This window comes from Saccopteryx leptura, chromosome 2 (genome assembly GCF_036850995.1).
Source record: "Saccopteryx leptura isolate mSacLep1 chromosome 2, mSacLep1_pri_phased_curated, whole genome shotgun sequence".
Lineage (NCBI taxonomy): Eukaryota > Metazoa > Chordata > Mammalia > Chiroptera > Emballonuridae > Saccopteryx > Saccopteryx leptura.
The window spans coordinates 128,463,169-128,480,139 of record NC_089504.1 but is presented as its reverse complement, the minus strand read 5'-3'; the positions used below and the strand labels follow the sequence as shown (position 1 = coordinate 128,480,139).

At 35.9% G+C, this 16,971-nt stretch overlaps 1 protein-coding gene across 1 annotated transcript in view; it reads left to right on the top strand.

Annotated features, from left to right (window-relative positions):
- The window catches only part of RAP1B (RAP1B, member of RAS oncogene family), a 54,748-nt gene extending 41,312 nt beyond the window's left edge, over window positions 1-13,436 (top strand). Inside the window, exons 2-8 of the mRNA XM_066368708.1 lie at window positions 1,913-1,995; window positions 3,121-3,189; window positions 5,214-5,270; window positions 6,178-6,318; window positions 9,030-9,173; window positions 9,838-9,954; window positions 12,113-13,436. Of these exons, the coding sequence (XP_066224805.1) occupies window positions 1,939-1,995; window positions 3,121-3,189; window positions 5,214-5,270; window positions 6,178-6,318; window positions 9,030-9,173; window positions 9,838-9,924 (555 nt within the window). The 5' untranslated portion in view covers window positions 1,913-1,938 and the 3' untranslated portion in view covers window positions 9,925-9,954; window positions 12,113-13,436. The remainder of the gene's footprint in view (window positions 1-1,912; window positions 1,996-3,120; window positions 3,190-5,213; window positions 5,271-6,177; window positions 6,319-9,029; window positions 9,174-9,837; window positions 9,955-12,112) is intronic.
- Window positions 13,437-16,971: the final 3,535 nt, after the last annotated feature.

Sequence of the window (16,971 nt, the reverse complement as noted above, 5' to 3'; positions counted from 1 at the left end):
TTTGATTATAGTAGATAGTCCGTGTAATTAAAGGCAGAAGTGAAAGAGAAAGTTTGGGAAGGAAGCACATAGCAACAGACCTAGCATCCTAAAGAGAAATAAAGGAATGTTATAGAGAGAGAGGATATCTTTTCTAAGAGTATGGGCTGGAAGGAAAGAACATATTTAAAGAGATTTAACACAAATATACCAAAGTGAGTCCATTTGTGATTGACTTGGAAGTAAAGGGCTATTGATAATTTATTAGTTTAGTTTACAGAAGCATATTATTATTATTATTATTATTATTATTTTGAGACAGAGAGAGGGACAGATAGGGACAGACAGAGAGGAAGGGAGATAGATGAAAAGCTTCAGTTCTTTGATGCAGCTCCTTAGTTGTTCATTGATTGCTTTCTCATATGTGCCTTGCGGGGGTGGGGGGGATACAGCAGAACGAGTGACCCCCTGCTCAAGTCAGTGACTTTGGGCTCAAGCCAGTGACCATGGGGTCATGTCTATGATCCCACGCTCAGGCCGGTGACCTCAGGGTTTCAAACCTGGGTCCTCTGCATCACAGTCTGACACTCCTCTATCCACTGGGCCACTGCCTGGTCAGGCTGCAGAAGCATGCTCATTGAAGCAAATGCTTATTAGTCGATTACATGTGTTTAAACCAGTTCTGGTCGTTACTTGTTACTATGACTAAAGAACTGCCATTTCTTGATTAAGAAGATTTATTTAGTACCATGGCCACTGACTAATTATTTTTTTCTAGGAATGTGGGGGCTTTGTATTCTCTTGTCCCCCGTTCTGAAAACTTTTAGGATCTTCTTTCTTTATCCTTAGTATAGTGAAATCTTAGAATGATAAGCCTTGATTGATATGGTTTGCTTCTTCTTTTTTTATTTTACTGTTACTGATCTCCAGTATTTAATCATATTGAGCACTCAGACTTTTTGAGTATGGGCGTTCATATTCTTCAGTTCTGCCACTGATCCCTGACCATTTTCAGACTCTTTGTACCTCTCTGATCTCAGTAATGAGTATTTATTTGGTCTGCTTTCTCAGCTAACTCATTTACCATTCATCTCTCTTAGGAATCAGCTTTTTTTTCTATAAATGCCATAGTAAATGTTCTAAGCTTTGCAGATTCGATTGTCTCTGCTATACTTCTTAACTCTGCCATCATAGCAAGAAAGCAACGATAGACAATGCAGAAATGCTTGGGCATGGCTGGATTTGTTTACAGACTCCTGCCCTATCCTGTTCATCTTCTACAGCGGTTCTCAACCTGTGGGTCGTGACCCCGGTGGGGGTCGAACGACCAAAACACAGGGGTCGCCTAAAGCCATCAGAAAATACATATTTATTATTTCTGATGGCTTTAGGCGACCCCTGTGTTTTGGTCGTTCGACCCCCACCAGGGTCGTGACCCACAGGTTGAGAACCGCTGATCTACTAGATGGAGGCCGGATTATTTTTTCTGCATTGGGTATATTCCTGTATTTAGTGGGGATTCAACTACTTGTGACTCAAGATTACGGATGGGTAAGGGTACGTTCAAGATACCTTCAGTAAGGGTACTGAGCATGTATGTTGCTGCTATCTTGTAATTATTAAAATACCCCTTCATGCTTTACCTTAGCTTCCCCCTCCCTTTTTTTCTTTAATAGAGTAAATATTTTATTCTAATTGAATTTAGGATAGCACTGAAAGTCATGTCTGTAATTCTGCAGTTTTTTTGTTCCTATGTGATGTGTTATAAAGAATCCTACCAGTAACATTCTTTATAAGTTCTATTTATGGAATGTTCTATATTAGTATGGTATAATACTCATTTTTAAATAAATCTACTTGCTTGAATATTTTATTTCTATAAGAAACACACGAATACAAAGATATTACTTAAGAATTTCTTTTTCTTTAATAGGTACTAGCTTTTGACAAGCTTACACCATGCGTGAGTATAAGCTAGTTGTTCTTGGCTCAGGAGGCGTTGGAAAATCTGCTCTGGTAAGTCATTCTCATTATATCTAAGCTATTCACTCCAAGATACTTTCTTTTATTGAGTTTTAGGTTTTGATTATTTGTTTTCATTTATTTGTTAAGGTGAAATTTCAGTAATTTTAGAAGCAATGTAATATTTTTTATAATTTTAGTCTACCTTTAGTTGTATCTGGATAAATCATATTGTTTGGAACATTGGTTCCAGACCACCTTGAGATATGCCAAAATAAAATATGAGCTAAGCATAGAGTAAGAGCATGTAAAAACGTGTGTCTGTCTGCATTTCAGAGTGAGAGAGGAATTAATTTTGCTCTTTCTCATTGAGTTAACATATATATTTTTATGTTAGAAAATATTAAATAAAACTTATTTTAATAACCTGTTTCAAATAATACCCTTGACTCTGCAGTTTTTACATTATTTTGGCAGCCATGTTTTCGTATCAAGGAATTACAGCAAGAAAAAGCACCGCTTGGTGATTAGGAAAGGGAAGAATCTTAAGGAAAATGATGGTTAAGAGTTTAGCAAAGCTCCACAATAAGGTAGATCAATGATTTCCTTTGGTCACTTAGTGGCCACCTAGCACAGAACTTGACATGCTGAGATCAAACTGAGAAGTGTGTACAACAGAGCATGAGCTGCTTTTTCATTTGTAATTATATGCAGCGTTATGGGGAGGTGTGTCAAGTATGCGCATAAGTGTGTACACACAAAAAAATTAGCCACTTCCTAATTAATTCAAAATTTAAGCCCTTAAGACTAAAACTGGAACCATTTAAATTTTATTAAATATACAGGTTGGGGCAAAAGTAGGTTTATAGTTGTGAACACACAAAACAGTTTATTCTTATATTATTATTTATTATAGTATATTCCATAGGAACAACTGTAAACCTACTTTTGCCCCAATCTGTATAATCTCTTCTAACAAAGAGCACAGTGATTACTTTAAAAATACAAAATTTTTTTTTAAGTTTTCTAAAGTAATCTCACCAACTGCGTACATTCAAATGTAGTAGTGGTTGTGTTTTTTATCAATGGCACAAATTCCTGTGTGAAATCAATAATTTAAAATGTTACAGACATGGATTTGTTCTTTAGAAGTATAATGATATGTTAATTTTTTTTCAGACTGTACAGTTTGTTCAAGGAATTTTTGTTGAAAAATATGATCCTACGATAGAAGATTCTTATAGAAAGGTATATGTTATTTTAAAAGGCTTTTGATTTTATTATAAATATAAATTATTGTTTTTAGCTTTACAATTATTGAATGTTCTTTATAAAAGTGGGATAAATAAGCAGTTAATTTATAAAATAGTGGGGAAAGTTCATACTTGGTTTTCTTGGCATTGCATGTTTACCAGGTTATGAGAATCTTAAATACTTTCTCTTGCTGTTCCTCTCTTTCTCTTTCTCTCTCTGACGATTCTAAATTTATCCTGGTCCCAACATTATAATTTGGCAAACAGACTTAAGAGTTAGGCCATCCATTTAAAGTAGGATCTCCATGTTTCAACCCGCCTATACCCTAAAGACTAAAATAATACTTTCAGGCTCCCTTCTTTTTAACTAAAGATGTAAGGGGAGAAGTCTCCTTAACCTTCCTGCTAATAACTCCTTGAATTGCTCACAATAAAAGGTTTACTTTGATGTTTTGCTAGTACAACATATGACAATAAAACTTAATGTACAGACATTTTTTAAGTGTGGGAGAAAGTTATCTCCCACATATGTAACAGCCAGTATGGCCCCTGCTGCTGTGTATACATTGTGTTTCCTCCCTCTGTCCAGTCTACCAAAAAAAATTGAAACCCCTTTTTGTACCCCAGCTGTAAGGCAGTATAACTCCTTTTTCCACATCTCATTTTTTTTTAATAAATAAATTTTTATTTAAATGGGGTGACATCAATAAATCAGGGTACATATATTCAAAGAAAACATTTCCAGGTTATTTTGTCCTTTAGTTCTGTTGCATACCCATCACCCAAATAGAGATCGTCCTCCGTCACCCTCTATCCAGTTTTCTTTGTACCCCTCCCCCTCCCCCCCTCCCTCCTTCCCTACCCCCACCCCCTGTAACCACCACACTCCTGTCCATGTCTCTTAGTCTCACTTTTATGTCCCACCAGTGTATGGAATCCTGCAGTTCTTGTTTTTTTCTGATTCGCTTATTTCACTCCGCATAATGTTATCAAGATTCCACCAATCTGCTGTAAGTGATCCGATGTCATCATTTCTTCTAGCTGACTAGTATACCATGGTGTATATGTGCCCCATCTTCTTTATCCAGCCTTCTACTTATTTATTTTTTTTACAGTGATTAAAAGCCTTTAAGCAAACTCTTGGCCAATACAGCAAGAATCCATAAAAGAGTAGTGTCCTTAACATGTTCACCAAGTCCAAGTTGGCCCCATCACCATGCCAAATCCCTGAAAAATGCAACCCAACCACAGTTCAGTCTGTTAGGATCTGTCACAGGGAGCAGGAGTCCAGGAAAAGTCCACATCCAGGAAAAGTCCGCATGGCACCGGAATTGTCACCATTCTATACTTTGCAGCTCATGTCCAAGTCCCAGTGACTGCTGCTTCTAGATGGTAATGATTCAGGTAGACTGGAGAAGCCATTTGCAGCATGCGTGGATATGGACCTTCTATTCTCCTCTGCCTGGAGAGATGAGACCAGGTAGCTTTTCCCTGGAGCTCTACGACTGTTTTCCACATCTCATTTTAAATAACTTCTTTTCCCAGAAAACATTAGCTGAAAAGGGATAACAGATAAACAGTTTGTTTTATACCTGTTCTCTGCTTCCATGCTACCAGAAATTATGTTTCCAATAGAGTGAAGGGGATATGGTTATCTAGAGAAATGAAGATCTTTCTCAAGTATGGCAGATTGATACTATTGGAATTGTTACTGGTTTTAAGTTTTTGAGCTATTTTGAGATCATTTCCTTTCCAGAATTAAGTGCTGACTGATTCATATTGAGCTTGGATCTTGTAGGTATCCATGTATTGAATCAGAATGCATGGTTTTTGTACCTAATACAATTTGGAGTTGATGGACTTTGATTATCTAGCAATCTTTTCTCCTGTTAAAGTATTGCTTGAGATTAGAGTTACTATAATCTGTGTCGCTATTTTAAATATATTAATTAGCTTTTGTGTGCTATTAAGATAATGTTGTTTACATAAAATTGAAGGTGTATTTTATTTTTCCCCCAGCAAGTTGAAGTAGATGCACAACAGTGTATGCTTGAAATCTTGGATACTGCAGGAACGGTATGTAAAACAAAGTACCAAAGTATATGTACAACTTGTGCAATGTTGAACTTGTAAATGCTAGTGCTCAATAGACAAATATTGGTAAAGCTTATTTAAAAGGACTACTTGCATTAAGTCTTAAAGCTTTTTTAAATTCTTGAATTCTACATTTTTGTGTGTTCTTTGTAATTACAGGTGTCAGTTATTTAAAAATAGAAAATTGGATGAAAATTTTCAGTCTCACCAGTCTTAAAACAAGTTAATTTATTACTATATTTTAAATAATGTGGAAAATACTTGGGTATAGTTATTTACAAAATACATATTTACTCCTCAGTGGCTGTGTGAAGTATTTTGAATAATACCTTTCCTCCTTAAAAGCATTTAATGAATCTACTAGATATGTTGATATTTGATGTGATAGGAAGATTTATACTAGATATATGGTATTCAGCTAATGTTTGAGTACCGGATATGTGCCATGGACTGTGTTCTTACCCTCAAAGGCTCACAGCCTAATGAAGAAGAAAAAAAAATATGGGAAAATGACAAGATATAGACCATGCTGGTAGACACCACAAAACTAAAGCATTATGAGCTGACTGTGAATAACTTGGGTATTCAAATTAGGTGCCCTACACATTATGAAATATTTAAAAGCTGCCTTTAAGTCACTTTTAGAGACAGAGTATTTCTGTTCCACTTGAGGATATTTATTGCACATAAATCTGTTTTGGTGTATCATTTTCAAATTAAAACTTTTTTTTAAATACTAATTTTTCAAATAACTCCTTGCCAAGAACTATAATTTTAAGCTGTGTTACATAATACCACAATATTATTCTTTGAGTTCTAATTATAGACTTTGGAAATTGTCAGATTAACTCACAATATTATTGTTCTTTAATGATTCTTTCTATTGTAGGAGCAATTCACAGCAATGAGGGATTTGTACATGAAAAATGGACAAGGCTTTGCATTAGTTTACTCCATCACAGCACAGTCCACATTTAATGATTTACAGGATTTGAGAGAACAGATTCTTCGAGTTAAAGACACTGATGATGTAAGCTGACATCCTAATAAATGTATTTTATTTTAAACCCTTCTTGTAGTGATATCCAGTTTAGAAGTTAGAATTTAAACGCAATTTAAAGTTGATTTATCTTGGGGGGTTGTTTGTTTTTAAAGCTTTTTTCTTGTGATTCCAAAATATATCTTTGACCCTCATACTTATTTCAAAAAAAAAAAATATATATATATATATATAAATAATGTGGAAAGTAAGAAACACTCTTCTCTCCCCTTAACCTATGTAAAATAAAATTTATACCCTTCCCATTTTTAAATCACACATTTGGTGGGAAGGAAGGGGAGATGTGGGTGACAAATGTTGCTAGTAAAACAAATGATGTTTTGACCACATTACTGGTAAATTTTAAGAGCCTTTTTAACAAGAATCAGTATTGCCTGATCGGTGATGGCTCAATGGATAGAGCGTCAGCCTGGGACACTTGAGTTCCCAGGTATGGAACCCCGAGGTTGCCACTTGAGCATGGGACCATCAACATAACCTCGTGGTTGCTGGCTTGAGCCCAGATCTTGCTGACTTGAGCAAGGGAGTCACTGGGTCGACTGGAGCCTCCTGGTCAAAGCATGTATGTGAAAGCAATCAATGAACAACTAAAGTGATGCAACTACAAGTTGATGCTTCTCATCTCTCTCCCTTTCTTTCTCTCTGTTCCTCTCTCTCTCTCAAAAAAAAAAATCAGTATTACATATGAATACATCTGAAGCAGCTATGACAGAAAAGGAGCATATAAAAATAATTTTTAAAGGAAATCAAGAAACATTAGATTTATGTTAATTTATATGCCCCTTCAAAGAGCATCATAATGGCGTTTAATCCCTGTAGGAAACTTCAGAATGATTCATTTCATTCCTTATACTGTATATAGCATGGTTCTCAGAATTGATCTTGCATCAGAATTACTATTTAAAACTAGTTGAAACAGATTGCCAGGCCCTACTCCCAGAGTTTCTGATTCTGTAGGTCTGGGATTGAGCTTAAGAATTTGTATTTCTAACAGGTTTCCAGATGGTATTGATGCTGTTGATCTGGCCCCACACTTTTAAGAACCACTGTAATATCTATAGTTTTATTATAGTAAATATTGTGAGACTTCTGAGAATGCTTTCATTTTGGACTTCTGAAACAAGAACTTTGAGACACCCTACATATTTACAGCAACCTCAGTGAGCACTTTTTCTTTAAAAAATTGAATTTAGAGAAATAAGAAGGGAGAGAGAAAGAATACATAAGTTTGTTCCAATTTTTTAAGCATTCATTTGTTAATTCTTGTATGTGCCCTAACTGGGCATCAAACCCACAAGGGACAGTGCTCTAGTCTAACTAACTGAGCGACCTGGCCAGGGTCAGTGAGCACTCCCTCCCCATTCTCCCAGATGAGCACATCTTTTTTTTTTTTTTAGTACATTTTTCCCCGTTGATTTGAGAGAGAAAAGTATCAACTCATTGATTGCTTCTTGTATATGCTCTAACCAGGAATTGAACTCGCGACTTCTGTGCGCTGGGTCAACACTGAGCCACCTAGCCAGGGCCCCCAGTGACCACTTCTTAATTAGTAAATCCGTTTTATACTTTCTATCAGTTGCATTAAACAAGTATTTATTAATATAATACTCAGTATTTATTCCTAAAAAAGCCAAAATTCTTGATTTTCTAGTTTGTATTTTTTTCAGAAATTCTTCAGAAAGAATTTCAATCTATAAATGATTAATGGGAGTTTTGCAGAATAAGTATTATTTTTCCATAGTGTTCTCTCTTTTTTCTTTTTCTTTTTTTTTTTCCTGAAGTGAGAAGCAGCGAGGCAGGTAGGCAGATTCCTGCATGCGCCCACCAGGGGATCCAGCCAGCATGCCCACCAGGAGGCGATTCTGTGCCCATCTTGGCCGATGCTCAGTTGCAACTGGAGCCATTCTAGCACCTGAGGGGAGGCCATGGAGCCATCCTCAGCACCTGGGCCAACTTTGCTCCAGTGGAGCCATGGCTGCGGGAGGGGAAGAGAGAGACAGAGAGAAAGGAGAGGGGTAGGAGTGGAGATGCAGATGGGCACTTCTCCTGTGTGTCATGGTGAGGACTCGAACCCTGGATTTACACACGCTGGGCCGACGCTCTACCACTGAGCCTACCGGCCAGGGCTTTATAGTGTTCTTTTAAAATCACAAACATTACGTGTATCCAAATACATGATTGATGTGGTCTAGATTTTTGATAAACTACAAAAGACTAAAAATTCTACTTTAGGGACTTTCCAGATTTCTTTCTGAATTGTGAAATTGAGAACAAGTATTTGATAAATGCATGTCAGGAAACCAGAAAACTTGAAGTTGATTCACATCTCTAAGAGAAACATTTTAAAATTTTTAGATACTGGGTTTTTACAACAACACCCTCTTCTACTTTTTGAAAAAGTTTTGTATTTTCCTTACTATAATCAGTTATAAATTCATTATGATATAATGTTAAGGATTATTTCCTCTTTTTTATAAACAGGTCATAACTTGTTTTCTAAAAATTTTGTGTGAAAGTTTCCTAAATTAACATTAAGGCTTTCATATTTAATTATAAATTTTATTGCACATTATGGCATAATATAAAAAGTATTTTTACATTGTATCAATTTTATATCAGTTTTAATTTATATTATAAATTTATTTACTTACTTGGTTTTACCTTTCCAAATATATTTTTAGGTCCCAATGATTCTGGTTGGTAATAAGTGTGACTTGGAAGATGAAAGAGTTGTAGGAAAGGAACAAGGTCAAAATCTAGCAAGACAATGGAACAACTGTGCATTCTTAGAATCCTCTGCAAAATCAAAAATAAATGTTAATGAGGTATGGTGAAATATACTTTAAAAACTGGTTGGAATTCAACATTCAGAATTAATGGAAAATAATGTATGTGTATTAACAAACCCAAGTTAATGTTTGCTCAGGGATGTTTTGTTGATCCTTGTCAGCGGAAATCTTATGTTAAATATATACGTATTAATAAGCAACAGTGTTATTTTAGCCTCTGTATTAAAGTGGAATTTACCATGAAAAGAAGGAATGCTGGACAGAAAATACTACCCGTGGGGAAGACAGATAAGTCTTCAGGTATATGAAGAGTGTTATGTAAAAGAGCAAATTCAAAAAGGCTTGCATGCTTCTTGCCTTGAAGGGGCTTAAAGTCGTCTTGTAAAGATACATAAAAAAAGATTTGAAGAAGAATAAGGATTGTTTTCTTTGTATGATGGTAAATGTTCTAACTGAACTAAGATTAAGGTCTCTGCAGCTCCTTCAACTCAAAACTTATTTTAAGAACAATTTTAGCCCTCCCAAAAAATAAACAGAATAGAACTTGGCAGTTATAAAAATACCTGGTTTTACTCTTTATTTCTTGACTGAAAAGAAATTTGCTTTCTGAGTGCATTTACATCCACAGAAAGTTTTGTTTTGTTTATTTGAGGTTTTTTGTCTTCTGTAAATTAAAATAATAATAATAATATATTTACAGATTTTTTATGACCTAGTGCGGCAAATTAACAGAAAAACTCCAGTCCCTGGGAAGGCCCGCAAAAAGTCATCATGTCAGCTGCTTTAATATACTAAATGCATTGTAGCTCTGAGCCAGGTATGTTAATTTATTTTCTTCTAACTTTTAATCTTAATTTAATTTAGGGTATTCTTGTTAGGAAAGCAAGTATTGAATTTTTTGTTGTTCTAAAAAATAGTGATGACTTCCTTTTTAAGATCTCCATGGGTTAGTATAATTTCCTAGTGCTGTCATTTGCATATCATCATCAGAAGTAAAGTATTCCACATAGGTTCATATTCTAGTTCATTTCATACATAAATGCCCCAATTGGACACTGGTTTGTGCTGACAGTACAGAGCAAAACTTTCTCTTTGCCTCTTTATTGCCTTAATAAGATATTTAAGGTCTAGTGAAAGAGTTAGATGAACAATTGCAAATATGATAAATGCTGTTATAGAAATAATCTAGCATAGTACTGATAATAAGAACCCCTGGCATATTTATTCTGTACCAGGCACTCTTAAGTACTATTTATTAATTGCATCCTCACAACAATCTTATGAGGCAGTAACTACTATTATTCCCATATTACAAATAAATGAACTGAGACAGAGAAAGATTATTACTTGTTCAAGCCCTGTGCAGTTAGTTTATACAGAGCCAGAATTTGAATTCAGTTATTTTTAGTACATGGCTCATAATCTGAGCCATGGAATGGCTCCCAAGTTCATGCTTGCTTATTATGAGTACTATAGGAGCATGTGACTAGGGCACCAAACCCAGTATGTCACATAACTGTGGATTCAGGGAAAGTAAGACATTTAAGCTGACTTACGAAGGTTGAGTAAAAGTTGTTTAGGGGATGAACCAGACCATGATAGACACAAATACAACCCATAGATGAGACAGCGAAGGAAAACTGAACATAGAACATTTTTATATCGTTTTTGAAAATAATCATATTAAATGAGTTAATACTTATAAAGCAGTTAGATTAGTGCCTAACACATGCTAAATCCTCAACCATTAACTACTGCTGTTTGTCAAGAATAATGGTTTCCTGCTCAGTGTTCATTAAATCATATTATACTGTACTTTTATATATCACGGGAACTTTCAGTGTTTGTGGTTCTGCTTCTTCCTTATGTTAATGGCCCTGGACTACTATAGCACTCTGATTCTGTATCTTTGGGGGATTTTTTACTCTATTCTCTGTTTAAGGCTTCTGTTTCAGAGAGATATCCTCTCATTCCTGACCACATACATGCCCATTCTTAGCACATATGTGCCTGAGCTCACACATTCCCATCTGCCTCTTCCAGTTTGCTATACTTCATTCAATCTGCTAGCAAAACTTAGCAAACTCAGACTCTAAATGGGGTTTAAAGTATTTGTAAAATTAGCAACTAGATACATATTAACAGCATTTCTGGAGCTTGCAGTAAGTTTGATCCAAACAAAAACAGTAAAAAAGGAAACGTTTTTTAGCTCAGGCATGTATGCAGAAAATCATCCAAAGTAAATAAATACTTAGCAGACAATGGGTTTTGATTTTACTTCTTTTATTTATATCATTAACAATTTTTTAAGTTTAATTGCATGATTTTAGTGTAATATTGCCCTTTTCTGACATTCATCTAAAAGTTGATGGAACTTGTTTAAATATGAAATTAGAAAGTATATATATAACTAATTGTCAACTGTAAAAGAGCTATTGTGAAATAAATTCTATTTTGTGTACTTCTCTGAACCTGATTTTTAGCCGCTCTTACTGGAAGAGTGAGGAAAAAAGGTCTTGATTTTCTGATACTAGAAACCCTAGTGAGATGTGCATTCTATATTTATGATGTAATTCTAGGATTGTAAACACTTTTATAGGAGCACCCATTTTGTTAATATTGCTGTCTTTTAATGCTAATAAAGTTAACCTGACCTCAAATTTTAATGTGGTCTCCCCTACCCCACTTTTAATCTCTGGAAGGTAATACAAAGAAATTCACACTAGGGGATACTCCATTTTTTATCTAAAACTTTCATTTTACTGACTTACAAGAAGCAGAATAAATGAAGTCATTCTAAAAAGATGAAAATGTCTACCCTTGTTTGCTTTGCTATGGGTTGTGGTACAATGTCATTAATGTTATGATAAGGACAAGAGCCTGCATTCTATTCATTTGTAACACTTTAACACTGTTATCTTAATCCTTTGGCTTTTTTGTGTGCTATTTTCAACCCATGTTTTTCTTTTTAACAGGTCTGAAGAACTGTTGCCCAATTCAACAGTGCCAGCATTCCAACTTTGTTAAACCTACCAACATCTTAAATGGACTTTCTGTGGTGGTACCCTGTTAGGAGGCGGATGAAAGCTACTACATCAATTTGCACATTCTAATCACTTTTCAGTATCGCAAGAGAGATTTTTACTTATATAATAGTCCTAGAGTATGCAGCTGGTAAAACCAGAGGCTACAATCCAGTATTACTGCTAAGAGACATTTTCATCCCCCAATGTTGTACATGTATGAAAATGGTGTACTGTATACTTTAACACGCCCTATACTTTGTATTGGAAAGTACAATAATGTAAATCCTAAAAGCACCACTATTTTAGCATAATAAAAGAAAGTCCAAAGAGCTCCTATATAGACTACTCCAGATAACTTCGCTTCTTTGATACTTGTAGCTTATTGTAATTTTTTTTTTTTTAAGAAAATCAAGGTCATTATCATTGTATTGTATAAATAAGCGCTTTGATTAACACAGCTATATAGTTTTTTTTAAATTTTAAAAAAACCTGTGGAGACAGTGATCTTGTCTTTAAAATACAGTAGTCCTTTCAGTATAATGTCTTAGATTAAAGACATTGCCTTTAATATCTGTTGGGAAGGAAATGTCCAGATTTTTCAAATCTCTTACTGTTTCCTTTTTTGTTTACATAGGGAACAATGTTTATAGTTGTGTGTACAGTGGGGGTCTACAACAAGAAGTGTATATTTTCAAACAATTTTTTAATGATTTAACAATTTTTGTAAATCATTTTCAGGCTTCTGCAGCTGTAGATTCTCACTGTGAATCCCTTGCTTGTTCATGCATAAGTGTATTTGCAATACCAAATATACAGGTTTAGTATTTTTGCCTGTTAGTGATTGTTTCACATGTGTAACGTTTTGGTTGAGATGTTAAATGGTGGACGAGTACTGTGGATGTGAATGTGGGAAGTAATTTTAATCATGTGTAATTGGTCACAAGGCCTAAGTTGCAGTAACTTGCTGTTTTATTTAACAATGCCTTGTTGCTTTGTATGCATTAATGTTTGGGTGTAAAGATTGTGTGTCTATCCAACAGGGAGCTACAGTATTTAAATTGACCAACCTAATGTTACAACTACTTAGAGGTGGCCAAATGTAAACTAAAAGCCTTAATTAAAGTGGTGCAATTTTGTATAACTTAGCATCAGTAGTTCAATAAATTTGGGTTGCCATGCAAGGGCTTGCATTATAATTACTTGCCACTTGAATGTGTTTTGTGTAATGTTTAACAGTGCTAGTAAATAAATATAGATTTGACTTCTTTTTAAATGTAATGGGTGCATTTTACATAGTACGGTTTCATAATTTAACATTTGGGCAAGCCAACCTCATTCATTAAGTATAGAAATGATGAGTGAAAGATGTCAGATTTTTTCCTAGTTTTCTTTGATTATCCATTTATCCATCTTTTGGATTTTTCCTTGGGAAAGAATTTTGTAAATCAAGCAATATTACTTATGAACATATGCTTTCTGCATAATGTTCAATAGCTCTTTGAGGTGTAGGAGGAAGAATTGAAAATCCTTTGACAGATGTTATGCCTATGGATATTTTTTAAATATTGGATGAAGTTATACTTAGACTACTATGGTTATAAAAAATTTTTAATGAAGTGGACTCAGGTACTACTTTCTTTTTAGATAACGGATCTGTCTTTGTTTTATATGTGCTATAATTCCGTTTTGGGGAAGTTTTGACACTTGTAAACAAATCTTAACTCAGTATTTTTTGTCACCCACTGGAGCATATTATCAATTAGTGATATCAATTGAATTTAGGGGTGTCTGCTAATCCCTTAAATACATGCTATTTGTGTGGGATATTTAAAGGCTTTCATTTAAAAAAGAAAAAGGGTCTATTCCTTACATTTAACTCAGTGTATTTAAGGGATCAAAGTATCTATAAAAAAAGAAATGTTCTCATAGTAGCCCCACTTCTTTATAGTCATTGGGAGAAAGTTAAACCCAAAAGATGTGGAATGGTGGAGCTTCAATTTATTATGTCCTGTTGCATCTATTCAACCTTCTTTGAGGGCACCTTCATCAATTCAAGTACATGTTGCCTACCAAATACATATCAGGCTGAGTTCTAGGCTCTTAAAAATGTAAATGTTTGCCCTGGCCGGTTGGCTCAGTGGTAGAGCGTCAGCCTAGCGTGCGGAGGACCCGGGTTTGATTCCCGGCCAGGGCACACAGGAGAAGCGCCCATTTGCTTCTCCACCCCTCCGCCACGCTTTCCTCTCTGTCTCTCTCTTCCCCTCCCGCAGCCAAGGCTCCATTGGAGCAAAGATGGCCCGGGCGCTGGGGATGGCTCTGTGGCCTCTGCCTCAGGCGCTAGAGTGGCTCTGGTCGCAACATGGCGACGCCCAGGATGGGCAGAGCATCGCCCCCTGGTGGGCAGAGTGTCGCCCCTGGTGGGTGTGCCGGGTGGATCCCGGTCGGGCGCATGCGGGAGTCTGTCTGACTGTCTCTCCCTGTTTCCAGCTTCAGAAAAAAAAAAAAGAAAAAAAAATGTAAATGTTCAACAGATAAAATTTAAGCACTTTCATGTCAAGCATTGTTCTAGGTCTGAGAGTAAAGCAGCAACTGAGATCAACTTAGCACCCCACCCTCCTAGAATATATACTCTGTTGTAGGGCTGCTCAGCCTCAGCTTTATGGATGTTTGGTGCTGGAGAGGGAGTTGTAAGAGGCTGCCCTGTGCATTATAGGGTTTTTGTGGCATCCCTGGTCTCCACCCACTAGATAATTCCAGCCTCAAATTGAGACAACTAAAATTATCTCCAGACATTGCCAAGTGGTCCTCCAGTTAGATTTGGGAGGTAAAGGAGAAGGAAGCAAGTGTTAAAGGTCAAAGTCACCTGGTTGAGAACCACTTTCCTGGTGCAAATACATTAATGACAGGTGAGTGTTAGAGGTACAAAGTGGACAGTTTAGCATAGTAAATAGGAATGGAGGCTCTGAAACCAGATCTCCAGGGTTTCTAATCCCAGTTCTGCCACTTCCTAACATGTGACCCTGATTAGATGCCTCAATCTCCTTATCTATAAAATGGGAATGATAACAGCACCTACTTCATAAGAGTTAAAAAGAATAAAGTAAAATCCTCAAAGTCACTATATTTTTGTTTTTAGTTTTGTATTTTGCTGATAGAAATCAGGCTATGGCCTGACCAGGTGGTGGCCCAGTGGATGGAGCATCAGACTGGGACGCAGAGGACCCAGGTTCAAAACCCCATGGTCACCAGCTTGAGCCCAAGGTGCTGGCTTGAGCAAGGGGTCATTCAGTTCGCTGTGCCCCCTCCCCATCAAAACACATATGAGAAAGCAATCAATGAGAAACTAAGGTGTGCTGCAACAAAGAATTGGTGCTTCTCATCTCTCTCTCTCCCTATCTGGCCCTATCTGTCCCCCTCTCTGTCTCTGTCACACACACACACAAATCAGGCTCTGGTTAAAAAGAAAGCACCACTGTCTCCCACACAAAATAGTAACTGCACCTTAGGAATGCAAATCATACATAGAAAGACTAACATGCTTCAATGGAAAAAATGCTAAAGTAATTGACTTAGAAAACTCATGAGTTCCTTTTCATGTCCCCAAGGATACTTGAAGAAACTTGAATTTCAGGAGAAAACCAGAAGAACATTTTGCTTAATTTGTCTGAGAAGTGTAAGAACCCTATTTTGACTTTCATGTTGACTCAACTTTTTTCATAAATATATCATCTTTACCACATGGATATTTAGAGCAGAAAAATTTTAAACTTCCATTTATGAAAGTTTGCTTTTTAAATCATCTTGACTTTAGATGTGGGCAGCAAACTTGGAGTCAAACTCATCACTGCAACCTGCTTTTAGTTTACCTCAGTCTGTGTCTTCATTGCATTTAATCCCCATCTGTTAAATCTTGGAAATGTAGAAAGGAGCTATTTTATTATTAATATTCCTATGGCTTTATCTTAGAAATCTGAGTGTTTTGCAGGCTTATCTCTCTTAACCTATCAGCATTAACAAATTGTGATTTATAGGGCTCATTTTTTTTCATCTGTTTTGCAGTTTGTTGCAGTGTATCGATGCCGCTGGTATTTTATGAATGCATGAAAGAAGTGTAATAGATTGAGAGTAAAACTAAACTTACATTCCCTTAACTGACTACTGAGGGAAATATGCATGAGTCTTTGTTGGGAGACTGGTACTTGTCAGAATTGGCTACTAACCCTGTTAATGGAACAACTAAAGTTTGTAGGTTTGGTGCTAGTCTATCACTGAACGATAGAAATAAAATATTACTAAATAAGTTTTCTAAATGCTACAGGGTTTTTTGTTTTTGTTTTCAGATTTAAAAAATATATTCCACAGGTTGTATGTACTTTGAACTTACTTCCCTAAAACATCTTTGTTAGTGGCCTAAAGATTGCTAATTAAGAAAGACTTGTCCAAAATTAGAGAGCTACCTGATTTTTTGTACCTAAGAATCAACATATTCAATATTGCATGTTTACCTTGTTTTATCATTCATAGGCCATCAATAATTTCTCTTCTGATTTGTTGGAAAGGATGTGGAGACTTTTTTTTTAATTTTATTTATTTTTATTTTAGAGAAGAAGGAGAGAGAGAAAGGCAGGGGAGAAGTGGGAAGCAGGGCAAGCCTGGGGCTTTGAACTGCTGACCCCAGCGTTCCAGGTGGACACTCCAGTGCGCCACCACAGGTCAGGCAATTCTTACTATTTTCTTTTATGAACCTAATTTAACCTAGCTTTCTTTATACAGTGACATAAATGAAATATAGTAATTACTCAGGTTCA